At 45.4% G+C, this 26,701-nt stretch overlaps 1 protein-coding gene across 3 annotated transcripts in view; it reads right to left on the bottom strand.

The window, feature by feature from the left end:
* The window catches only part of METTL22 (methyltransferase 22, Kin17 lysine), a 316,617-nt gene that overhangs the window by 67,738 nt on the left and 222,178 nt on the right, over window positions 1-26,701 (bottom strand). For all 3 annotated transcript variants that reach the window (XM_073542802.1, XM_073542803.1, XM_073542804.1), the window contains one exon: window positions 16,813-16,893. In XM_073542802.1, coding sequence (XP_073398903.1) covers window positions 16,813-16,893 — 81 coding nt within the window. The remainder of the gene's footprint in view (window positions 1-16,812; window positions 16,894-26,701) is intronic.

Genomic DNA, 26,701 nt, shown 5'->3' with positions numbered 1-26,701 from the left:
CGACAGACACACCGCGGAGGTACTGGCATGGATTGGCAGTATACATCTTGAGCCAGGCAAGGTAGTCAGTGATAACGGCCGTAATTTTGTGGCAGCCATAGGCCTTGCAAAACTCACACACATACATTGCCTGGCTCACACTTTGAACCTGGTGGCGCAGTGCATCCTTAATAATTATCTGGAGTTAACATCCCTGCTCCATAAGGTGCTTAGACTGTGCTCGCACATCCGTCGCTCGCCCGTACACTCCAGTCGTATGCAGAAGCTGCAGCGATTGCTCCACCTCCCCAAGCACCGCCTAATTATAGACGTTGCAACAAGGTGGAACTCCACCCCACACATGGTTGAGAGGCTGTGCGAACAGAGGCAGGCTGTTATGCATTTGTGGGAGGATACATGGGCAGGCAGTTTGAGGGCAGACATGGAATTGTCGGGTGTGCAGTGGTCAAAGCTGAAAGACCTCTGTAAAGTCCTTCAATGTTTTGAGGAATGCACACGGCTGGTAAGCGCTGATGGTGCCATCATTAGCATGAGCATCCCACTTATGCATCTGCTCATGCAAACTTTGACGTACATTAAAGAACAGGCTTCTGCAGCGGAGGAACAGGAGGAGGAGGGAAGCCTTGCTGACAGTCAGCCATTGTCTGGTCAGGGAACTGTCCTGGACAAGGTGGAGGAAGAAGAGGAAGAGGAGGAGGAGGATGAGGGGGATGATTATTTTGGGCAGGAGGATGCTTCTCAGGGGCAAGAGAAAATGTTGGCGTTCAAAGGTCAGGTACAGGGTTTGTGCGTGACTGTAAGGATGTGGATTTTCAAGAAAGTGCTCCTCCACCCAGCAGTGGCAGTGCATTATTGACACCTGGAACATTGGCCCACATGTGCAATTATGCCTTGCGGATCCTAAAAAGGGACCCCCGCATTGCCAAAATGATGAAGGATGATGACTACTGGCTGGCCAGCATCCTCGATCCACACTACAAAGGCAAATTACACAACATCATGCCACAGGAGAACCTAGAGATAATATTGGCTTACAAACAAGGAACTCTGGTAAACCGTTTGAGGCTTTCCCAGCACACAGCAGCGGTGCTGTTTCTCCCACGAGCCGTAGTGGGCACAATGGAAGAGGTGTTCGTGGTGCACACAGCCAAAGTGGCGTTGGAGACAGGGGTTTCATGACCAAGTTGTGGACTGATTTCTCAAGTACCACTCACACGACAGCTAATACTGCATCAATTCAAAGTGACAGGAGACAGCAGTTGTCAACTATGGTTACAAACTACTTATCCTCCCATATCGATGTTCTCCCTCACAGGTCATTCCCCTTTGACTATTGGGCCTCTAAACTGGACACCTGGCCTGAATTGGCACAATATGCCTTACAGGAGCCCTGCTGCTAGTGTGTTATCTGAACGAGTCTTGAGTGCTGCTGGAACAATCCTGACAGAAAAAAGGACCCGTCTGTTGACCCAAAATGTTGATGATCTAACCTTCATTAAAATGAACCATGCATGGGTTTCCAAGGATTTTGTCCCACCTTCCCCAGATGACACCTAGGTTGCCAGAAAACTGTCTTGCTTTTGTTCTCCTCCTCCTCTGACTTGCCCAATTCTGCCATTTACAGCTGCTGAATGTCCAGCCTACACATAAGCCATTTTTTAAACCTCCCTAACTGGGCTGGGGTCAACACCTGGTGCACCCAGGCAAGTGACGTTGCTCTGAACAGGTGGATGGGCCCACTGATGGCCGACTGCACTGACACAGGGCCCCTCATAGTACAACACAGTGTCTCTGACAGTGGGGGGCCCACTCGCCGTCAGACACACCAACGTACTATGAGGGGCCCTGTGCCAGTACCGTCGCCCACGAGTGTGCCCCCCCGCTTGGTCATGGCCACAGCACTTGCAAGTTGCAATACTTACCTCCCTGTGCTCCACCGCTGTGTAGTCTGGGCAGTTAAATCCTTCACAGGGACGGCCAATAGAAATTTGGTGTATTGATCGATGATGGTTAACATGTAGCTATGGCCTGTCCTGCTGGCCTCTACCTTCAGATGATCATTGGCTACCATTTGTAATGGACATCAAATCACAATCGGATGCAGTGGAGCTTTATGATCAGCTTTCACAGTTTTCCTAGTCACAGACGTGTGACATTCCTGCCACCATTTTCCAATGTCTCCTCTCATGCCAATCTAATAGAATCGCCTACGGCCTGTTGTTTCTGTCTTTTGCCCTCCAAAATACCCAGACACATCATGATAGGCAGTGAGGACCATGTGTACATCTCTCCCTGTGATCACAATTTGATGGAGACATGTAACGGTGATGTGATCCATGCTACTGCGATAAAGCTATCCTTTCTTCACAAAGAAGCGTTTTCACTGTCTCCACAGACACAGTAATTGAGGGTCTGCATTGCCTCTGCAACATCTACCGTGAGGTTTTCCCGCGATGAGTAATTCCCAAATTTCTGCAAACAATCGACTTTCCGTCTGTACTTTTATCCATGTAGTTTGCAGTAGAGGAGAGTCTGGACTGGCTTACTGAAACTGAAAAATATACAAAGATTTAAAAGTACCACAACACTGTATACTGGTGTACGCCTCGAATACCTTTCCCGTTTTCTACTTTTTAAATTATGGTGTAATACATACTGAGCCTGTGAGTGTCTGTGTCTGACTCCGGAAGTGTAGACGGAAATTTACAATTACCCCTAGACTGGATACACCTGGTATGTGCTGATACAGTACCTTTGTTCAAAATGTTTTACTAAGGTATCCTCCATAGTGAGTGAGCGTGTGTGGTTTCCACCTTCTATATAGAGGGTGAATCGAAGATACCAATTTTTACTCGATACAGCTTGTTTCTTGTTATACAGTACCTTTGGTCGACATTTATTGTTACGGTCACATCCACACTGAGTAAACGTCTGAGAGTGACTACGAGACTATGTATACGGAGATTTTAATTGTACCCTATCTTATATATACTTGCTATCTTGTTATCCAGTACCTTTTTAACAACATTTTTTATTATGGTCAAACTCTGACTGAGTGAGCGTGTGACAGTGACTCCGGAAATATATACGGAGATTTCAAATTTGGCCAACACTGATTACAGCAGTACGCTTCTGATACAGTAACCTTTTTTGCTATTTAGTTTCAGGTGTAATCCATAATGAGCCTGTGAATGTCTGTCTGTTACTCCGAAAATATATTTGGAGATTTAAGATTACCCCAACACTGTATACAGCTGTACGCTTGTGCTACATTACCCATTTACAGCTTTTCATATTCTTGTGTAATTCATACTGGGCCTGAGAGCGTTTGTGTCTGCCTCCTGAAATATATACGGAGATTCAGAATGTTTACACTATACTATATATACCTTGTATCTGGTGATACTGAACCCTTTTTCAACATGTTATTTTATTGGGTAATCCATATTGAGCCTGTGAGCGTCTGTGTATGACTCATGAAATATATACGGAGATTTACTGTTATCTGTTGACTGTATAGAGCTGTACGCTTCTGATACAGTACCATATATCTGCTGGTATTTTGGGTCCATTTTAAAAAACATGAGGAAGTATGGTGGAAGAGGATGCGGACGTGGGCGTGGGGGGCCACCTGTTAGTGATGATGGTGGTGATGCATCTGCTGGTAGTGCAAAAAACACAATAGCAGCTAGGGAAGGAGGTGTTGAGTCTGCGTCATGGTGTAGCTCCGGAAGGCCTGTAAGGCTCCCTTTTATGGGAGTAGGTAGACTGCTTATAAAGGCGGAGCATCAGGAACTGGTGTTGCCTTACATTGGTGAAACAGCCTCCAGCTCTATCGCCTACTGTTCTGAAGTTTAAAAAAAACAAGCACTGAATCGTCAGTGCAGGCTTCTGGTCAGGAGCAACCCCTTTCCTTGAGTCCTTCACCCACATCAAAAGTGAAGGATGCGGCAGCACACACTTAAGGTAACTCCATGGAGCTCTTTTCACATACCATGCCTCGGTTCATTAAAAATGGGGCCCATCATATACTGGAGCATTCCAAATGGGGGACATCAAACACTGAAGCAGCATTTACAGGGCCCGTTATACACTGGGGAATTAGAAATGGAGCCCATTATATATGTAGCATTAGTAAGGCTCATCATACACTGGAGCATCATCCATGAGGCACATCATATACTGGAGCATTCCAAATGGGGGACATCAGACACTGGAGCAGCATTTACGGGACCCATTATACACTGGAGCATTACAAATGGAGCCCACTATATATGGAGCATTATTAGGGCCCATCATACACTGGAGCATCCTCCATAGGGACCATCATATACTGTGGCATTATGTGGAGCTCACCATATACTGTATGGAACATTATATGTGACCAATTATTCTGTATGGAGAAATATATGGGGCTCAATATTCTGTATGGCGCACAATGTGGTGGCCATAATACTTTATGGAGTAATATACTGTCCTTTTTTTGAGCTATTGTAGAATTTAAAATAGATCAGTCATAGAATCATAGAATCATAGAATCGTAGAGTTGGAAGGGATCTCCTGGGCCATCTGGTCCAACCCCCTGCTCAAAGCAGGATTCGCTAAATCATCCCAGTCAGATGTCTGTCCAGCCTCTGTTTGAAGACTTCCATTGAAGGAGAACTCACCACTTCTCGTGGCAGCCTGTTCCACTCATTGATCACTCTAACTGTCAAAAAGTTTTTTCTAATATCTAATCTGTGTCTCCTCCCATTCAGTTTCATCCCATTGCTTCTAGTCTTTCCTTGTGCAAATGAGAATAAAGTTGATCCTTCTACAATGTGACAGCCCTTTAGATATTTGTAGACAGCTATTAAGTCTCCTCTCAGTCTTCTCTTTTGCAAACTAAACATTCCCAAATCCTGCAACCTTTCCTCATAAGACAGGGTTTGCAGACCGGTCACCATTCTGGTCGCTCTTTTCTGAACTTGCTCCAGTTTGTTGATGTCTTTTTTAAAATGTGGTGCCCAAAACTGGACACAATATTCCAGATGAGGTCTGACCAAAGAGGAGTAGAGGGAAATAATGACTTCACGTGATCTAGACTGTATGCTTCTGTTAATACATCCTAGAATTGTATTTGCCTTTTTTGCTGCTGCATCACACTGTTGACTCATATTCAGTCTGTGATCTATTAGTATACCCAAGTCTTTTTCACATGTGCTGTCACTTAGCCCTATTCCTCCCATTCTATATCTGCTTTTTTCATTTTTATTGCCCAGATGTAGTACTTCTGCATTTCTCCCTGTTAAAAACCATTCTGTTAGTTGCTGCCCACTTCTCCAGTTTATTTAAATCTTTTTGAATCCTCTCTCTCTCTTCTCTAGTATTAGCTATCCATCCTAGCTTTGTGTCATCAGCAAATTTAATCAGTTTACCCTCAATTCCTTCATCTAAATCGTTGATAAAGATGTTGAACAATACAGGGCCCAGGACAGAGCCCTGTGGTACCCCACTTGAGACATTCTTCCAACTGGATGTGCAGCCATTTACGACCACTCTTTGGGTCCGATCACTAAGCCAGTTATGAATCCACCTAACAGTTGCCTTGTCCATTCCATACTTAGTCATTTTTTCAATAAGGATTGTATGAGAGACTTTGTCAAATGCTTTGCTGAAGTCAAGATATACTATATCTACAGCATTTCCTTGATCCACCCAATCAGTGATACCATCATAGAAGGAAATTAAGTTAGTCTGACATGACTTATTAGTTACAAACCCATGCTGACTCTGTTTAATCACTTCATTCTTATCCAGGTATTGACATACATGTTGTTTAATAATTTGTTCAAAGATCTTTCCTGGTATAGAAGTCAGACTCACCGGCCTATAGTTGCCTGGGTCTACCTTCTTCCCCTTTTTGAAGATAGGAACAACATTTGCTCTTCTCCAGTCTTCTGGCACTTCTCCTGTTCTCCAAGAATTTTCAAAGATTATGGAGAGGGGTTCAAAAATTTCTTCTGCTATCTCCTTCAGTACTCTGGGGTGTAATTCATCTGGACCTGGAGACTTGAATTCATTTAGGTTAGCTAAGTGTTTCCTCACTATCTTTCTGTTTATAGATATCCTGGATTCTCCTATTCCCTTAATAGGACAGTGAATAACAGTTGATGCTACATTTCCTTTCTGAGAGAAAACAGATGCAAAATAGGAATTTAAAAGTTCAGCCTTCTCAACATCCTGTCTTACCATTTCATCATTTTCATCCTGTAAAAATCCTATAGCATCTTTGACTTTTGTTTTACTTTTGACATATCCCCAAAATCCTTTAATATTGCTTTTGACATCTCTTGCAAGCCTCAATTCATTTTCAGCTTTAGATAATCTGATTTGTGCCCTGCAGGTTCTGCAGACAGCATTATATTCTTCTTTAGATATGCCTCCCTCTTTCCATTTTATAAACATTTTTTTCTTCCTTTTTAGCATGTGCTTAAGTTCTGTGTTCATCCATCCTGGTTTCCTTAAATGCTTCCTATTCTTCCCTCTTTTCGGAATTGTTAACAACTGTGCTTTGAGAATTTCATTTTTCAAGATTTCCCATCCTTCCTGGACATTTTTGTCTTTAAGGATATCCAGCCATTGGATCCCTCCAATTCTCTTTCTGAATCCCTTAAAATCTGCCTTTCTGAAATCTAACCTTGACGTCTGAGTCTTCACAGGTCTTCCGCCTCTAGTTATCCAAAATTCTAAAATAGCATGGTCGCTACCTCCTAGGGTCCCAGCCACTTTTACCTCCTCAACCATTTCCTCCCTGTTTATAAGGATTAGATCCAAGGTAGCAGTTCCCCTTGTTTTCTCCCTTACCTTTTGGAAGATAAAGTTGTCAGCAAGAGATGATAAGAATTTCCTTGACCTGTTAGTTTTGCCTGAGAGAGATTCCCAACAAATGTCTGGATAGTTGAAATCTCCCATGACAACTATGTCATATTTTTTGGAGAACTTGGCCATTTGATGCATAAAGAGTTCATCCATATCTTCAGCTTGCACAGGCGGCCTGTAGTAAATGCCTACAATGGTGTCCTTTCCATTGTTCTGTCCTTGTATTCTTACCCAAACAGTTTCCACAGAACTCCCAGTCTCTGAAGCTTCAATCTCTGTGCAGATATACGCGTTTCTAACATACAATGCGACACCCCCTCCTCGTTTATCAAGTCTGTTTCTTGCAAATAAGTTGTATCCTTCTAGTCTTGTATTCCAATCATGTGTATTGTCCCACCAAGTTTCAGTGATTCCAATGACATCATATTTCTTTTCCTGTGTCAGTAGTTCCAATTCTCCTTGTTTGTTGCCCATGCTTTGTGCATTTGTATAGAAACATTTTAGCTTGTGATTGGTTTCTCTTTCTCCAATATTTTTATTAATTAGATTCTTTCGTCTTTGTTCTTCCTTTCCACTTCTAATAGCAGAGTTCTCAATAGCATTTGTCAGGTGTATGGCTTTTTCTGGTCTTTTGCTTCCCTTCCCATGTTGTTCTAGTTTAAAGCTCTCCTTACAAATGTAGCAAGGCGACTTCCAAATACATGCTTTCCAGTCTTCGTAAGGTGCACCCCATCTCTAGCAAGTAGTCCATCGTATAAGTAGTTCACTCCGTGATCCAGAAATCCAAATCGTTGCTGACGGCACCATCGACGTAGCCAGTTGTTCACCTGCAGAATCTTATTCCACCTCCTTGTTCCATGGCCATCCACTGGGAGGATGGATGAGAAGACCACCTGCGCTCCCAGTTCTTTCACTTTCTTGCCTAAGTCTTCAAAGTCTCTGCAGATGGTTTCCATGTCGTTTCTTGCGGTGTCATTTGTCCCCACATGTAGTAGCAGGAATGGGTAGTCATCTGTAGGTCTGAAGAGTCCTGATATCCTGTCAGACACATCTTTAAATTCATGTCATGTCATGTAAGCAGTGAAGTATTTGTCATTGTACTATACCTATATTTCTGTGCCATATCGGAGCATCATGAGTTGTGGCATGTGTTAAAGGGGCGCACTGACACTCTTTGGCTCAGGGCACACGAAAACCTGGAGCCAGCCCTACCCACTGTTAGCACCGCCGCTACTTCGGGTCCCACTGTCCCTGCCGTCCCCATACTCATCGCTGCTGCGTCGGCGTCCGACCCGGGTTCCTCTGGTCCCTCGCTCCCTGCGCGCACCACCAGTCGTCCTCCGTTCCGGCGGGCAGTCTTCCGGCGCGTCCCTCCTCTGCCTTCGGCCACACGCACTGTGCCACTGCGCACGCGCCGGGGGGCCTGACCGCGCGCTCTATCGTATGGACGCCCGCTGCCTGACCTGAGCCTGACCCTCTGCCTGGCCAATCGGGGGTTACCAGCAGGTATTTCAGGCCGCCCTCCCTTAGGGGAGGCGCCTGACTATCGAGTTCTCCTCGCTGCTCTCAGGCCCTGCTTGCGCTCGCTGTCTCCTGCTCTCGCACGCTCTCCCGGCTCCTGTAGCTGTATCTGCCTTTTGTCTTCCAGCTAACCTCCATGTGTCTTCCGTTTTCAGCCTCCTGTGCCCTGCTTCCGCCTGGTTCCCGCTGCTCTCCTCACCCTTCCGCAATCCACCTCCGTTCCCTGGATCCTGGTCATCCCGGACCTCTCCTCCTCCACTCCGCTGCTCTTCCTCTTGAGCCGACCCCTGGTCCTGGCCGCCGTGACGTTTGAGCTTCCTGAGCCTGCTCCCAAACGGTCCCTGTATAGGGGTCGGTCCACCTGGTGCGCTCGCTCAGGGAGAGTTCGGCGTCACGGTCCAGTGGGTCCACTCTTGCCCCCGTATCCAGCCCCGTGACAGAATAGTCAGGCCATGGACCCCGCTGGGGCCGCCGCCCAAAAGGAGCTAGTGTTCCTACGGGAGAACCAGACCCGTATAATGTCTTTTATGAAGACTATGGACTCCCGCCTCTCGGCCTTGCAGGCCGCAGATCCCAGTAACGCTTCCCAATTGGCCAATCTCCAGCAGGAACTGGGTCAACAACGAGATACCCAGGCCCATATTCTGTCTTATATGGCTTCGGTCGACGATCGGCTGCTCTCCCTTCAGTCTGCAGCCGCACGCGAGCCGTCTCGCAGCCCAGACCCTGTTCCGTCCCCTAGGCTTGGAAAACCGCCACGATATGGCGGCGACCCTAAGCTGTGCAGGGGTTTTTTGAATCAGTGCAGGTTGCATTTCGAACTCCTGCCCCAGCAGTATCCCACTGACCGGGCCAAGGTGGCCTTCATTGTGTCCCATTTGGAGGGAGAGGCCCTCTCTTGGGTGAATCCCCTGTGGGAGCGGGACGACCCCATAGTCTCTAGTCTCCAGGTTTTCACGGACACTTTTCGGAAAGTTTTTGATGAGCCCGGCCGGTTGGCTTCCGCTACAGAGTCACTCTTCTGTCTCACTCAGGGTTCTCTTACGGTCGGACAATACGCCATCCGGTTCCGCACCTTGGCCTCTGAGTTGGGGTGGAATAATGAGGCTCTGGTCGGGGCCTTCTGGCGTGGTCTCTCGGGCAAGATTAAGGATGAATTGGCAGGACGTGATACCCCGGCTACCTTAGAGGATCTCATTTCCTTGGCTACTCGGATTGACCTCCGGTTTCAGGAACGCGTCCGCGAGGCCGCTAGGGAGAGGAGACCGCTTAGACCTTCTGCTTCTCTCCACAGGCCATCCAGTCCACGTTCCCTTGGGTCGTCCGCCAGTCCGGCGCCAGAGCCGATGCAAGTAGATCGGGTCAAGTTAGCGGAACAGCGCCGGAGGGAGAGATTGACGGATGGCTTATGTTTGTATTGTGGCAGCGCGTCTCACTTCCTGCATTCTTGTCCTGAGAGGCCGGGAAACTCCTCCACCTAGGCCAGGTAAGAGAGGCCGTCCTAGGTGTGTCTCACTCCTCTCATCCTCTTACTCTTTCTGTGCAGCTGGTTTTTGGTCGGAGACGTGGTTCGGAGGTGGCCTACGTGGACTCGGGCGCGGCGGGGAACTTCATCCGGTTGAAGGAGGTGAAGAAGTACCAGATTCCCGTTATTACCCTGAGGACTCCACGGGTTATTGCCTCGGTTGACGGGAGACCTTTACAAGTGTCGGTGTCTCTGGTTACGGAAGAGGTGCGTCTCCGCATCGGGGCATTGCACCAGGAGCTGATCTCGTTCTATGTCCTACCCAACCTGTCCCATGCTCTGCTACTAGGCCTCCCCTGGCTTAGGACACATGAACCCGTATTAGATTGGCGTTCCGGTGAAGTTCTCCGCTGGGGGCACCCTTGCCAAGAAAGGTGCCTAGCTCCCGTCCTCCCTGTCACTCCTCAGCCAGTTTCCTCGGGCCCTGCAGGCTTGCCTGCCGCTTACTGGTCGTTCTCGGACGTCTTTGATAAGAAAGAGGCAGAGACACTTCCCCCGCATCGCCCGTATGACTGTCCTATTGACCTACGACCAGGGACTACTCCGCCCAGGGGTCGAATTTATCCTCTTTCTCCAGCGGAGACTACTGCCATGTCCGAGTACATTCGTGATAACCTTGCCAGAGGGTTCATACGAAAGTCTTCTTCTCCAGCCGGTGCCGGATTCTTCTTTGTGATAAAGAAGGACGGTTTGCTCCGCCCGTGCATCGATTTCCGAGGTTTAAACGATATCACGATAAAGAATAAATATCCCTTGCCTCTCATTCCTGAGCTCTTTGACTGCTTACGTGGAGCCCGCATCTTCTCGAAGTTGGATCTGCGTGGAGCCTACAACCTCGTTCGCATCCGCTCCGGTGACGAATGGAAAACGGCCTTTAACACCCGGGACGGGCATTATGAATATCTTGTTATGCCCTTCGGCCTCTGCAATGCTCCCGCGGTGTTTCAAGAGTTCGTGAATGACATCTTCCGAGACCTGCTGTACTCCTGCGTGGTCGTGTACCTAGATGACATCCTTATTTTTTCCCCGGACCTGGTATCCCACAGGAGAAGTGTTCGTCTGGTACTGCAGCGCCTGCGAGAGAATCACCTCTACGCGAAGCTTGAGAAATGCCTCTTTGAGCAGTCATCGTTACCCTTCTTAGGCTACATTATTTCGGATTCTGGGCTGGAGATGGATCCTGAGAAATTGTCGGCAATTCTTCAATGGCCTCGTCCGGTAGGGGTCAAGGCGATTCAACGGTTTCTTGGCTTCGCCAATTATTATCGTCAGTTTGTGCCACGTTTTTCTTCTCTCATCAAACCCATTTCCAGTATTACTCGCAAGGGCACCAACTCCTCGTCCTGGCCAGCTGAGGCTGAAGAGGCCTTCTCCAGGTTAAAACAAGCCTTTGCAACAGCCCCTGTGCTCCACCGACCCGAGGCCAGCAAGCCATTCGTTTTGGAGGTCGATGCCTCATGCACAGGAGCGGGTGCAGTTCTCTCTCAACGATCTTCCTCCGGACGACTGGTTACCTGTGGGTTTTTCTCGAAGGCCTTCTCCCCTGCCGAGTGTAATTACTCCATCGGGGACCGCGAGTTGTTAGCCATAAAATTGGCCATGGAGGAGTGGCGCTATCTTCTTGAGGGAGCGGTCCATCCGTTTACCATCTTTACCGATCACAAGAATTTGGCATACCTCCAGTCAGCCCACAGACTGAATCCTCGACAAGCCCGATGGTCCCTCTTTTTTGGCCGGTTCGATTTTGAGCTGCGTTTTCGTCCTGGACCTAAAAACGTCAAGGCTGATGCATTGTCCCGTTCTCTGCAGTCTCCAGATTTGGTTGAGGAACCGACTCACATCATCGATCCGGCTAAGATCATCACGGTGGCTCCTGTGAGTCTAATCACTCCTCCTCCAGGCAAGACCTACGTTTCTGAGGCGGACAGAAGAGAGGTGCTGCATTGGGGACATTCCTCTAAACTTTCCAGGCATGTCGGAGTCAAAAAGACACTGGACTTCATTGCTCGTTTTTATTGGTGGCCTTCACTTCGCCAGGATGTAATTGACTTCACGGCGTCTTGTTCCTCATGTGCCAAGGTCAAAGTTCCTAGACGTCCACCCTCCGGTCTTCTGCTTCCTTTGCCGATCCCCTCGGTTCCGTGGCAACATATAGCATTGGATTTTGTCACCGATTTGCCTAAATCTTCTGGATGTACGACTATCCTGGTGGCAGTGGATCGCTTCTCTAAGATGGCCCATTTTATTCCTCTTCCAGCGCTGCCCTCTGCTCCAGAGTTGGCGAAGATTTTTATCCAGCATATCTTCCGCCTTCACGGCTTCCCGCAGCATATTGTCTCGGATCGTGGTGTACAATTCACTTCTCGATTTTGGAGAGCCTTATGCAAACTTCTGGAGGTCAGATTGGACTTTTCTTCCGCCTACCACCCTCAGTCTAACGGGCAAGTGGAACGTGTCAATCAGGTGCTAGCCTCATATTTACGCCTGTTCTCGAATGCACACCAGGATAACTGGGTCCATCTTCTTCCCTGGGCAGAATTCTCCTACAATAATCATTCCAGCGAGTCCTCAGCTAAGTCTCCATTTTTTGTAGTATTTGGGATGCATCCCGGTATTCCACTGCCGATATCCACTGCTTCCGGTGTGCCTGCAGCGGATTCCCTGGCCATTGAATTCTCCAAGGTCTGGTCCGAGACTAAAGAAGCTCTCAAGAAGTCCGGGGAGCGCATGAAGAGACATGCTGACAAGAGGCGCTTGGACTCCCCGACTTACCTCCCGGGACAACAAGTTTGGCTGTCGGCCAAGTATATTAGGCTAAAGCTCCCGTCTTACAAGCTTGGACCCCGCTACATTGGGCCTTTCAAGATTCTCAGGCGCATCAACAACGTGTCCTACCGGCTGGAGTTGCCCGCCTCGCTCCGAGTTCCCAACACCTTCCACGTCTCTCTCCTTAAGCCAGTTGTCCTGAATCGTTTCCACCCAGCTCCAAACTCTTCCCCTCCACTAGTCAGCTCTGATGATGTTTTTGAGGTGAGAGATATTTTGGCCTCAAGAAGGGTAAGGGGTAAAACATTTTTTCTCATCGACTGGGAGGGTTTCGGGCCCGAGGAGAGGTCTTGGGAACCGTCCGAGAACATCAATGCTCCACGTATTCTTAAAAGGTTCCTTTCCAAACACAGTAGAGGGGGGTGTAAGGGAGGAGGTACTGTTAGCACCGCCGCTACTTTGGGTCCCACTGTCCCTGCCGTCCCCATACTCACCGCTGCTGCGTCGGCGTCCGGCCCGGGTTCCTCTGGTCCCTCGCTCCCTGCGCGCACCACCAGTCGTCCTCCGTTCCGGCGGGCGGTCTTCCGGCGCGTCCCTCCTCTGCCTTCGGCCGCACGCACTGTGCCACTGCGCACGCGCCGGGGGGCCTGACCGCGCGCTCTATCGTATGGACGCCCGCTGCCTGACCTGAGCCTGACCCTCTGCCTGGCCAATCGGGGGTTACCAGCAGGTATTTCAGGCCGCCCTCCCTTAGGGGAGGCGCCTGACTATCGAGTTCTCCTCGCTGCTCTCAGGCCCTGCTTACGCTCGCTGTCTCCTGCTCTTGCACGCTCTCCCGGCTCCTGTAGCTGTATCTGCCTTTTGTCTTCCAGCTAACCTCCCTGTGTCTTCCGTTTTCAGCCTCCTGTGCCCTGCTTCCGCCTGGTTCCTGCTGCTCTCCTCACCCTTCCGCAATCCACCTCCGTTCCCTGGATCCTGGTCATCCCGGACATCTCCTCCTCCACTCCGCTGCTCTTCCTCTTGAGCCGACCCCTGGTCCTGGCCGCCGTGACGTTTGAGCTTCCTGAGCCTGCTCCCAAACGGTCCCTGTATAGGGGTCGGTCCACCTGGTGCGCTCGCTCAGGGAGAGTTCGGCGTCACGGTCCAGTGGGTCCACTCTTGCCCCCGTATCCAGCCCCGTGACACCCCCCCACATCTTTAGCCAAATAACCCCCAGTTTTCAATGCGTAACTATTATTATGAAGTAAATTAAGGTTGACAAGCTTCAGTAATAAGAATTGATGCTTTTGGCATTGAATTGGGCACTGTAGGTGTGTTTACTGTCCTCCACTCCCTGCCGACTTTGCTTCCCCATTGACTTGCATTGGGTTTTGTGTTTCAGTCAGACCTCCGACTTTTCCCTATAGTTGGCCAATTTCTGTCGACCCGACTTTTCCGAAAGTCGGGTTTCATGAAACCTGACTCGACCCTAAAAAAGGCAAAGTTGCTCATCTCTAATGATCAGTAATGAATTTTCTACTTTGGGGAGACATGCAATGTAGTAAACATCTTTGTTGGGAAAAACTTACCGCTGTGAACTGTTCTATTCAAAATATACCATTGCATAAAGTCTACTAGGCTCCTGACCAATGCAAATCTGGAAAAGCAGTTGTGAGTGTCAGTATTATTGTTAGCGTGGGTGGTCAGGAGCCGGAATCTCCAGGAGTGGACCCTCTGGACCGTGGCACCGAGGTGCCCCGGGCAAGCTGCCAGGTGGAACCGACCCCTATAGAGGGACCGTTAGGAGCAGGCCCAGGGGTTCGAGTACCACGGTAGCCGGTACCGAGAGGGGCGGCTCAGGATGGACTGGAGTAGGACAGTGGGACTGAAGCGTAGATGACAGAACAGGGCTGGAACACAGGAGACAAGAATGGAGTAAGACTATAGACTGGAACGTGGAGGAACTGAAGTGTAGATGACAGGACAGAGTTGGAACACAGGAGACAGGAATAAAGGCGGACGGAAGGACTGGAGCAGGATGGAACTGGAACACCAGAGGCAGGACTGGAGTCGAACGGCAGGACTGGAACAGGAACACCGGAGGCAGGACTGGAGTAGGACGGCAGGACTGGAGCAGGATGGAACAGGAACACCGGAGGCCGGACTGGAGTAGGACGGCAGGAATGGAGCAGGATGGAACAGGAACACCGGAGGCAGGAGACGGAGGAAACAGTAACACTGGAGCAGGGCTGAGAATAACTGTTAGCGAACACGGAAGACAGGCTGCGAGGCTGCTGCAGGAAACACTGAGGATGGCACCGAGAGACTGCAGAGAGCACAGGAGGAAGCAGGACCCAGTGTGCAAGGTAACACAACGATCAGGCGCCACCTTCAGGGGGAAGTGGCCTGATATGGCCCCGTCTGGTCTGCCATTGGCGCCTATGGCGCATTGCATGCAGAGATGGCGTCGGCTGCGAGCCAGTCAGAGGTGACCGCCGTGGCCGTCGGGTGGCGAGAGGCTGTGGCGTGGGAGCGAAGGCCGGGTGAGTATGCAAAGACGGCGTGGGAGCGGAGGCCGGGTAAGTATGTCGGAGCGGTGTAACAATTATCCATGCCACCTAGCATCACACACCTCACCAAAGAGAAGCAGTTCCCACCATCACACTAGGGGTGTGTTAATGAAATGTTTGACCAAATATAGAAAGATAATTTTTAAGTTGATAACTTTGTGTGGCCCCAGAATGATGGTATAAGTATCCACATGGCCCTTGGCAGAAAAAAGGTTCCTTATCCCTGGTTTAACTTCTACACACTCTTGTCAAGACCAGTGAGAAAATTTTCCAATTTGACAGTTGTTACATTGTTCCTCAGTTTTATCAACTTTGTTACTAAGGCTAAGTTCACACGTACCGGAACTCTCGCGGAAATTACAGCGAGAATTCCGGAATTCCATTCCGCGGGAAAATCGCATTTTAAATTCCCGCAATTTTCCCGCGGAAAAACTAACATTTTGCAAGCGTATTTAGCTTGCAAAATGCTAGTGTTTTCCAAGCGATCTGTAGCATCGCTTGGAGAACTGATTGACAGGTTGGTCACAATCGTCAAACATAGTGTTTGACAAGTGTGACCAACTTTTTACTACTGAGGCCGCCTATGCAGCATCAGTAGTAAAAGATAAAATGTAAAAAAAAATAAAAATGGTGTTATTCTTACCTTCCGACGTCCCACGCAGCCGTTCCCAGTAATCCTTTGCGAAAATGCCCGCGATGACGTCCGTTCTCACGGGATCGCGATTTCTCGCGGTAATTCGCGATGACATCGCGCGAATGACTGCGAGACTTCGCGATCCCGCGAGAACGGACGTCATCGCGGGCATTTTCGCAAAGGATTACTGGGAACGAGAGCGTGGAGAGAGGCGGGAAGGCTGCGCGGGACGCCGGAAGGTAAGAATAGCAATATTTTTTATTTTAAATTCTATTTTTTACAGGGATATGGTACCCAAAGCCTGGAGGACAGTCTCCTCTCCTCCGGACCGTGGGTACCATAAGCAAATGTTCTGCTTACTTTCCGCATGGTGTGCACAGCCACATGCGGGAAGTAAGTGGAACAATGCATTCCTATGGGTGCGGGATTGCCACAATTCCGCAAAATTAATGAGCATGCTGCGGTTTTTACCGCGAAGCGATTCCGCCGCGGTAAAAACCGCAGCATTAGCACAGCATTGCGGAATCCCATAGGAATGCATGGGATGCTTATTTTTCGCATTTTTGCGGCAAAATTGTGCGGTTAAAACCGCCGCGGAAACGCGAAAAAAACACCACGTGTGAACTCAGCCTAACTGTTTTACATGCTCTTATTTTATCTTAGTTTTAATTTTTTTTCATTTTGGCAATTATCTCTGCTGAGAACAGCATTTTTTTTCTATTGGGCAGTAGTCTAGAGATAAATAGAATAAAACACATTATTCAAGATTGACCTCAATTTTGAATTGGGATAAAATCTATAAGCTGCTGAAAAGATGACCTACCCTATATTTACAGATGCTGTAGAGGACATTTGACCACAAGGAGGTAATTAAAGGAGGGAACATTAAATTCTACAATAAATAGCAAGTCACAAATACATCTCTGTCCTCTGACAACTGAAATAAGAGATTTTACCGTCAGCAGCCAGGATAACAGTCGTTTGATCATAAAGGTCAGCTATGTCATCTTCTGTCCAACAGTAAGGAGCTTCCAGATCTGAAAAAAAATAAAAATAAATTTATATATATATATATATATATATATATATTAATTATATACACACACATCTTTTTAATATTTATTTTTTAACTATGCAATACTAATAGGAGGAAGTTGGGGACAGTCGAATTCTATTAAAATAATTTATTTCCAGGTTTCATTGTTAATACACAATAACCTGGTCTTATCGCAGAAAATGCAGAAATGAAGAGTACATGCAATTAAATAAATGTATATAATATACAAACACTATATAATTTACTTCAGGTGTTCAATACAAAAAATAAAACTCATTATATTGATCTATTTCACGTGTTTATTTCTGTCAATGTTGATGATTATGGCTTACAGTCAATGAAAACCCAAAAGTGATAACACCAGCTTGAAAAAATCCGAAATGTTGCTCTACTGAAATGTATGTTCAGTAAATGAACTCAATACTTTGTTGGGTCGCCTTTTGCATCAATTACTGCATCAATGCGGCGTGGCATGGAGGCGATCAGCATGTGACACTGCTGAGGTGTTATGGAAGCCCAGGTTGCTTTGATAGCAGCCTTCCGCTCGTCTGCATTGTTGGGTCTGGTGTCTCATCTTCCTCTTGACAATACCCCATAGATTTTCTATGGGATTAAGGTCAGGCGAGTTTGCTGGCCAATCAAGCACAGTGATACTATGGTTTGTAAACCAGTTATTGGTACTTTTGGCAGTGTGGACAGGTGCCAAGTCCTGCTGGAGAATGAAATTTCCATCTCCAAAAAGCTTGTCGGCAGAGGGAAGCATGAAGTGCTCTAAATTTTCCTGGCAGACGGCTGCGCTGACTTTGGTCTTGATAAAACACAGTGGACCTACCCCAGCAGATGACATGGCTCCCCAAACCATCACCGATTGTGGAAACAGGAGCATCTTCAATTTTCTGGCACTAAAACTGCATAAGCTCTTGACTTTTGTGTGACAGGCTGATGTTTTATGGATACAATTTTGGGGTACAAACATATGTTAATAGCTTTTTATTGCATTCTTTGTGAAATACTTGGAAAGTAATCCTGGTAATTCAAACTATTCTAATTTTTTTGCTGTACAGTGTTCATGGGTAAATTATTTTAGATTAGACTTTCACAGACATGGCAATACCAAATATGTTTATTTTCTTAATTTTTCATTTTTAAACTGGGTAAACCATCAGCACCCTACAATGACATTGAGGAGGACCGATGAACGCCTGTAATGTCACAACAGCAGGATCACCTTAAACGCCATTGTCAAAGATTGACAACATGGTTAAAAAGGTTAACACAAGCAAGCAGAGCTGCAGCCTGTATAACACAGCCAGCATCTGTCTATGTAGTGGAATTAGATCCTGACAGATCGGAACAGGCATAGGATGAACTGTGATGTCCTTTGTCAAGAAGTTACAGCAGTGCATGCATCTGTTCATGAAAATGAGCATACAATTTTAGAATCTTTTAGATCCTTCAAGTTTTGTAATATGTGCTTTCCAAATGATAAATCACTCACAAATTGCACAGTGCAAGATCCACTTTTGCATACGAGGCTGCAGGTAAACGCTGGCTCTTTGAGATGTTGGTTATTTTCTCATGCGAGAAAAATGGTCCAAGGGTTTCCTGGATGGTCTTCAGTAAAAACAGTCCATAAAAACGGGCAGCACACAATTGGCATCCAAGTTTATTTTTTACAGACCTACAAACTTGGATTGGCAATTTTCAGTCAATATTTGGGTCAACATGGGACGGGTCTCAGTGGTTTTGTGTGGACCTCTCCATCAAAGAAAAATAAAGGGACATGTGAACCACCCCATAGGCTATCATAGATACAAATACTAACCAAGAAAAACACAAACGTGAAAAACACATGTCGGAGTGATTGCAAAATTTATGAAAAGCAATTAATAGAAAACCACCATATTATTTCTTGGGGGGCACAAAAAATTCAGCAACTAGCTGATTATAAGAAGCTCTTCTGACAGATTCTCTTGAGCAAAGCCAAAAATATACAGTTGCTTGCAAAAGTATTCACTAACTAGGCTTTTTACCTATTTTGTTACATTTTGTGTTTAAATATTTTTCTAATTCATTTTGTATGTGATGCATCAGCACTAAATAGTCTAAGCTTATGAAGTGAGAAAAATATAAGCATAAATCAAGTTTGTGGCATCAAATAACTAAAAATTGTCATGTGGATACGTATCCACCCCTTTTGCTATGAAGTCCGTAAAAATCTCTGGTGCAAGCAATTCCCTTCATAAGTCCCATACTTAGTAATAGGAAGTCCCCCTGTGTGCAATCTAAGTGTCACATGGCCTGTCAGTATATACACTTTACCTTTGCTTATAGGCCACATAGGCTGCAGCACCATTAACCCCTTTACGACCTTGAAAATATAGATACCTTAAAGGTCGCCTACCACCCTTTGATGGGTCCTTTGGCGCTGAGCTCACATCTTTTCCGGAACATGACAGCTACTGTGATCAGCTGTCATGTGCCCCTAACAGCTGCGGGTGGAATCAGGATCCATCCGCGGCTGTTAATATGGTAAATGCCGCTGTCAATCACAGACAGCGGCATTTAACACAAGCATACCGGATGTGCGTCACATGGGGTTGGCATGATAGCCAGAGGTCTGCAGAAGACCCCTGTGCTTGTCATGCAGAACTCCTATGAAGGCCGACTCGTGGCCGGCATTCATAGGAGATGATTTCTGCTACACATAGCAGGGCTGAAGCACAGCTATGCGTAGCACAAGCAATCGTAAGATTGCAGCTTCAAGTCTCCTTAGGGAATTATTGAAGCAAGTAAAAAATAAAAAAATGTTTCAAAAAATATAATTTTTTAATGAATATATAAAAGTTCAAATCACCCCCTTTTGCCCTATTCAAAATAAAATAATAAATAAAAAATACACGTTTGGTATTGCTGCATTCAGAAATGGCCGATCTATCAAAATATAAAATAAATTAATCTAATCGGTAATTGGTAAATGGCCCAATAAGAAAAAAGCCAGAATTACATTTTTGGTTGCTACAACATTGCAACAAAATGCAATAACAGGCGATCAAAACATCGCATCAACCCCAAAATGGTATCAATAAAAACGTCAGCATGGCGCTCAAAAAATAAGCCCTCACCCAGCTCCAGACACCAAAAAACGTAGACGCTGTGGGTCTCAAAAAATGGCATTTTTTTCACAAACGTTGGATTTATTTTTCAGCACTTAAATAAAAAATAACCTATACATGGTTGGTATCTACAAACTTATAATGACCTGGAGAATCATAATGGAATGTAAGTTTACGTTTTAGCATTAAGTAAACATGGTAAAAAAACAAAAAAAAATTGTGGAATTGCACCTTTTTTCAATTTCACCACACTTGGAATTTTTTTCCATTTTCCAGTACACTATATGGAAAAATCAGTGGTGTCATTCAAAACAACTCGTCCCACAAAAAAAAAAAATCTGCCCTCACATGGTCATATTAATGGAAAAATTAAAAAGTTATGGCTCTGGGAAGAAGGGGAGCAAAAAATGAAAACAGAAAATCGCAAGATCCTGAAGGAAATAAAGCAAGAGGCACCACTAACAAAACAATACCATGTAGACCAAGGAGATCTCCAAATAAGTACGGGACACAGTTGTTGAGAACCCCCTGAAGAAGTTGATGCGAAACGCGCGTTGGAGTTGGTACATTTCATTGCCAGGTATATACATTAGGCACTTTGCCTGTATTAGTTTATCGGCTTTTTTTATGCATTTTACGGTTTGCAGCCTGAGAGCTGGGTAATATATGGATCCTAGCCTTACTGACTTAGGGGTTTATTAACAACGTACTGTACAGAATGAACTGTTGGTTAACTGAACTACAGTGCTGTCACCTAATCTAGGGTTGTTTCCCAGGTTATTTGTACATCTGTAAAGTAGCACCTAATTATTTTTAATATTTTTTGTGTTACCAATTCTTTTGCCCCATGGTTTATTTTGTACTACTGGTTATTCTTCTTTGTCCGCTGTGCCTTGCACACATGCAATTTAGCCTACGGACTCTTTTTGTGTTCCTGGCCATGTGACCCTGTGAGATGAGCTACCAGGATGGTGAGCGTATTGCAGACTATGTCCTATGAAGAGCGATTAACCTCTTCCTGACATCTGACTTACTATCCCGTCCATGGGCCCCTATGCCCATGGACGGGAAAGTACGTCATAGCGATCAGCGGCGCTCCCGGGGGGGAGCGTCGCTGATCGCGGCCAGGTGTCAGCTGATAATCACAGCTGACACCCGACACTGTGTGTCAGGGGCGGTCACGGACCGCCCCCAGCACGTTAACCCCTGGCACACTGCGATCAAACATGTTCGCAGTGTACCAGGGGATTAGGGAAGCAACAGCAGGGAGGGGGCTCCCTCCGTGCTTCCCTGAGACCCCCAGGGCAGAGCGATGTGCTGCGCTGCTCTGGGGACCTCCTTCCCTGCAAGTCCCCGGATCCAATATGGCCGCGGGGGCCTGCAGGGAGTAGGCTTCCTCAGTGCCTACAGAGCGCAGGCATGAGGAAGCCTTGTGCAGCGCCTGTCAGATATCTGATCTGTCACAGCGCTGTGTGATGTGTCAAATCAGCAATCTGACACATGACAGTGATGTCCCCCCGGGACAATGTAATAAAGTTAAAAAAAAAGTGTAAACATTATTTATAAAAACATCGCTAAATAAGTTAAAAAAAATATTCCCTAATAAATTCATTTTTTGTAAATAAAAAAACCCAATAAAAGTACACATATTTAGTATTGTCGCGTACGTAACGACCCGCCCTATAAAACTGTCCCATTAGTTAACCCCTTTAGCGAACCCCTTAAAAAATAAAAACAAAGCAAAAAACAATGATTTATCATCATACCGTCGAACAAAAAGTCCAATAACGCGCGATCAAAAAGACGGATATAAATAACCATGGTACCGCTGAAAACGTCATCTTGTCCCGCAAAAAGCGAGCCGCCACACAGCGTCATCAGCAAAAAAATAAAAAAAGTTATAGCTCGCAGAATAAACGATGCAAAAATAATTATTTTTTATATAAAATTGTTTTCATTGCATAAAACCGCCAAAACATAAAAAAACTACATAAATGAGGTATCGCTGTAATCGTACTGACCAAAAGAATAAAATAGCTTTATCAATTTTACCACACACGGAACGGTGTAAACGCACCTCCCAAAAGGAAATCATGAAATGCTGGTTTTTGTTCATTCTGCGTCCCAAAAATCGGAATAAAAAGCAATAAAAAAATGTCACGTGCAAGAAAATGGTACCAATAAAAATGTCAACTCTTCCCAAAAAAAAGACCTCACCTGACTCGGTAGGTCAAAATATGGAACATTTATAGCTCTCAAAATGTGGCGATGCAAAAACTATTTTTACAATAAAAAGCGTCTTTTAGCGTATGACACCTGCCAAACATAAAAACCCGCCATAAATAGTAAATCAAACCCCCCGTTATCACCCCCTTAGTTAAGGAAAAATAATTTAAAAAAAATGTATTTATTTTCATTTTCCCATTAGGGTTAGGGGTGAGATAATAGGGCTAAGTGACAGCACATGTGAAAAAGACTTGGGTATACTAATAGATCACAGACTGAATATGAGTCAACAGTGTGATGCAGCAGCAAAAAAGGCAAATGCAATTCTAGGATGTATTAACAGAAGCATACAGTCTAGATCACGTGAAGTCATTATTTCCCTCTACTCCTCTTTGGTCAGACCTCATCTGGAATATTGTGTCCAGTTTTGGGCACCACATTTTAAAAAAGACATCAACAAACTGGAGCAAGTTCAGAAAAGAGCGACCAGAATGGTGACCGGTCTGCAAACCCTGTCTTATGAGGAAAGGTTGCAGGATTTGGGAATGTTTAGTTTGCAAAAGAGAAGACTGAGAGGAGACTTAATAGCTGTCTACAAATATCTAAAGGGCTGTCACTTTGTAGAAGGATCAACTTTATTCTCATTTGCACAAGGAAAGACTAGAAGCAATGGGATGAAACTGAATGGGAAGAGACACAGATTAGATATTAGAAAAAACTTTTTGACAGTTAGAGTGATCAATGAGTGGAACAGGCTGCCACGAGAAGTGGTGAGTTCTCCTTCAATGGAAGTCTTCAAACAGAGGCTGGACAGACATCTGACTGGGATGATTTAGCGAATCCTGCTTTGAGCAGGGGGTTGGACCAGATGGCCCAGGAGGTCCCTTCCAACTCTACGATTCTATGATTCTATTCTATGATTCTATGAGATTAGGGTTAGGGGTGTGTTGGGAATAGGGTTGGAGTTAGAATTGGGGGGTTTCCACTGTTTAGGCACATAAGGTGCTCTCCAAACGCAACATTGCGTCTGATCTCAATTCCAGTCAATTCTGCGTTGAAAAAGTCAAACGGCGCTCCTTCCCTTCCAAGCTCTGCCATGCGCCAAAACAGTGGTTTACCACCACATATGGGGTATCGGCCTACTCAGGACAAATTGTAAAACAACTTTTGGGGTCCAATTTCTCCTGTTACCCTTAGGAAAATAAAAAATTGGGGGCAAAAATATAATTTTTGTGGAAAAAAATATATATAATTTTGTTCTTTTCACGCCTGGGCGTTATAAACTTCTGTGAAGCACTGGGGGGTTCCAAGTGCTCACCACACATCTAGATAAGTTCCTTGGGGGGGGTCTAGTTTCCAAAATGGGGTCATTTGTGGGGGGTTTCAACAGTTTAGGCACATCAGAGGCTCTCAAAACGTGACATGACATCCGCAGACCATTCCATCAAAATCTGCATTCCAAAACGTCACTACTTCCCTTCCAAGCCCCGACGTGTGCCCATACAGTAGTTTTCTCCCACATATGGGGTATCAGTGTACTCAGGACAAATTGGACAACAAATTTTGGGGTCTAGTTTCTCCTGTTACCCATGGAAAAATAAAAAATTGGGGACTAAAAGATCATGTTTGTGAAAAAATATGATTTTTTTATTTTCACGCCCGCGCGTTATAAACTTCTGTGAAGCCCTTGGGGGTTCAAAGTGCTCACCACACATCTAGATAAGTTCCTTGGGGGGTTTAGTTTCCAAAATGGTGTCATTTGTGGGGGGTTTCCAATGTTTAGGCACATCAGGGGCTTTCCAAACGCGGCATGGCGTCCGATCCCAATTCCAGCTAAAAAAGTCGAATGGCGCTGCTTCCCTTCCGAGCTCTGCCATGCACCCAAATAGTGGTTTAGCACCACATGTGGGGTATCAGCGTACTCAGGAAAAATTGCACAATAACTTTTGGGGTCATGTTACCCTTGGGAGAATAAAAATTGGGGGTAAAAAGATCATTTTTGTGGAAAAAATGTGATTTTTTAATTTTACTGCTGTATGTTATAAACTTCTGTGAAGCCCCGGGAAGATCAAAGTTCTCACCACACATCTAGATAAGTTCCTTGGGGGGTCTAGTTTCCAAGATGGTGTCATTTGTGGGGGGTTTCCACTGTTTTGGCACATCAGGGGCTTTCCAAACGCGACATAGCGTCCGATCTCAATTCCAGCCATAAAAATCAAATGGTGCTGCTTCCCTTCCGAGCTCTGCCATGCGCCAATAGTGGTTTACCCCCACAGATGGGGTATCAGCGTACTGAGGACAAATTGCACAATAACTTTTGGGGTCATGTTACGCTTGGAAAAATAAAAATTGAGGGTGAAAAGATCATTTTTGTGGAAAAAATATATGATTTTTTTAATTGTATGGCTGTACGTTATAAACGTCTGTGAAGCCCTTGGGGGTTCAAAGTTCTCACCATATATCTAGATAGATAAGTTCCTTGGGGGGGTCTAGTTTCCAAAATGGGGTCACTTGTGGGGGGTTTCCACTGTTTAGGCACATCATGGGCTCTCCAAACGTGACATGGCGTCCGATCTGAATTCCAGCCAATTTTGCATTGAAAAAGTCAAACGGCGCTCCTTCCATTCTGAGCTCTGCCATGCGCTGAAACAGTGGTTCCCCCCACATATCAGGTATCAGCGTACTCAGGACAAATTTCATAATAACTTTTGCGTCCAATTTCTCTTGTTACCCTTGGTAAAATAAAAAAAAATGGACCTGAAATAATTTTTTTGTGGGAAAAAGTTAAAATGTTCATTTTTTTAAAACATTCAAAAAATTCCTGTGACACACCTGAAGGGTTAATAAACTTCTTGAATGTGGTTTTGAGCACCTTGAGGGGTGCAGTTTTTAGAATGGTGTCACTTTTGGGTATTTTCTATCATATAGACCCCTCAAAGTGACTTCAAATGTGATGTGGTCCGTAAAAATAAAATGGTGTTGCAAAAATGAGAGATCGCTGGTCAGCTTTTAACCCTTCTAACTTCCTAACAAAAAAAAATTTGGTTCCAAAATTGTGCTGATGTAAAGTAAACATATGGGAAATGTTATTTATTTGTGTGCCATATCTCTGTGATTTAAGGGCATAAAAATTCAAAGTTGGAAAATTGCGAAATTTTCAAAATTTTTGCCAAATTTCCGTTTTTTTCACAAATAAGTGCAAGTTATATCAATGAAATTTTACCACTAACATGAAGTACAATATGTCACAAGAAAACAATGTCAGAAACACTGGGATCCCTGGAAGCGTTTCAGAGTTATTACCTCATAAAGGGACAGTGGTCAGAATTGTAAAAATTGGCCCGGTCATGAACGTGCAAACCACCCTTGGGGGTAAAGGGGTTAAAGCATCTGGGAATGTTTAGCTTGCAAAAAGAATGCTAAGAGGAGACTTAATAAAGGTCTACAATTATCTGAAGGGATGTAGCAGTGTAGACGGATCATCATTATTCTCATTTGCACATGGAAAGACGAGAAGCAATGGGATAAAACTTAAAGGGAGAAGATACAGATTGGATATTAGAAAAAAAACTTTGACAGTGAGGGTGATCAATGAGTGGAACAGGCTGCCTCAAGAGGTGGTGAGTTCCCCTTCAATGGAAGTCTTCAAACAGAGGCTGGACAGACATCTGTCAGGGAAGGTTTAGTGAATCCTGCATTGAGCAGGGGGTTGGACACGGTGACCGTGGAGTTCCCTTCTAACTCTAACATTCTATGATTTTAATTTTTTCATGTAAATCTTAGTACACAAACACAGGCAAATGGGAACGACTATCGACTCTAGAGAACTATAAAATCTGACACAGTTTTGCTCTCATTTATTAAAGCAGCACATTATCTGCTCTGCAAGCCTGCCATAGTCATTGAGAGCGGCAATCCTAATTAGTATTGCACTAATTAGTGATGTGTCTGCAATACATATCACATTAGGATTGCTATGGCGAAACCTGTTATTTAAAGACAGGGGCCCACTGACGTGTTTCACGGTATAGGACTTTTTACAAGTTAGATTCTAAAGATCCTGAGAGTATGTTCACAAGTTGCATTTTTCAAGCGACCAAACGTGTTTTACAGTACCAGCAAAGTGGATGAGATTTGAAATCTCATGAACTTGCTGCATATTTTTTCCTTTTCAGATTTGAAGCAGGTTCATATCTGCAGCATGTCAATGGTTTTAGCGTTTTTATAGCATTTTTTAACCATTCAAATGAATGGGGAAAAAACCCTGCATCAAATATGCATTCAAAAATGTGAGTATATTATGCAGCATTTCTTCTTCCAACACCCAAGTATTTGCAATAGATTTTTCAGCTGCAAATCTTGAGAATGTAAGCCTATACTCTTAGGTCGGTTTTACACACAAGTTTCAGTCAGTGTGGCCGTTTTTACAATTCTTGTTGCATCTGT

This window comes from Dendrobates tinctorius, unplaced genomic scaffold (genome assembly GCF_039654945.1).
Source record: "Dendrobates tinctorius isolate UK_male_01 unplaced genomic scaffold, ASM3965494v1 ptg000129l, whole genome shotgun sequence".
Lineage (NCBI taxonomy): Eukaryota > Metazoa > Chordata > Amphibia > Anura > Dendrobatidae > Dendrobates > Dendrobates tinctorius.
The sequence above is the reverse complement of the archived record's forward strand: the minus strand, read 5'-3'. Positions and strand labels throughout refer to the sequence as shown.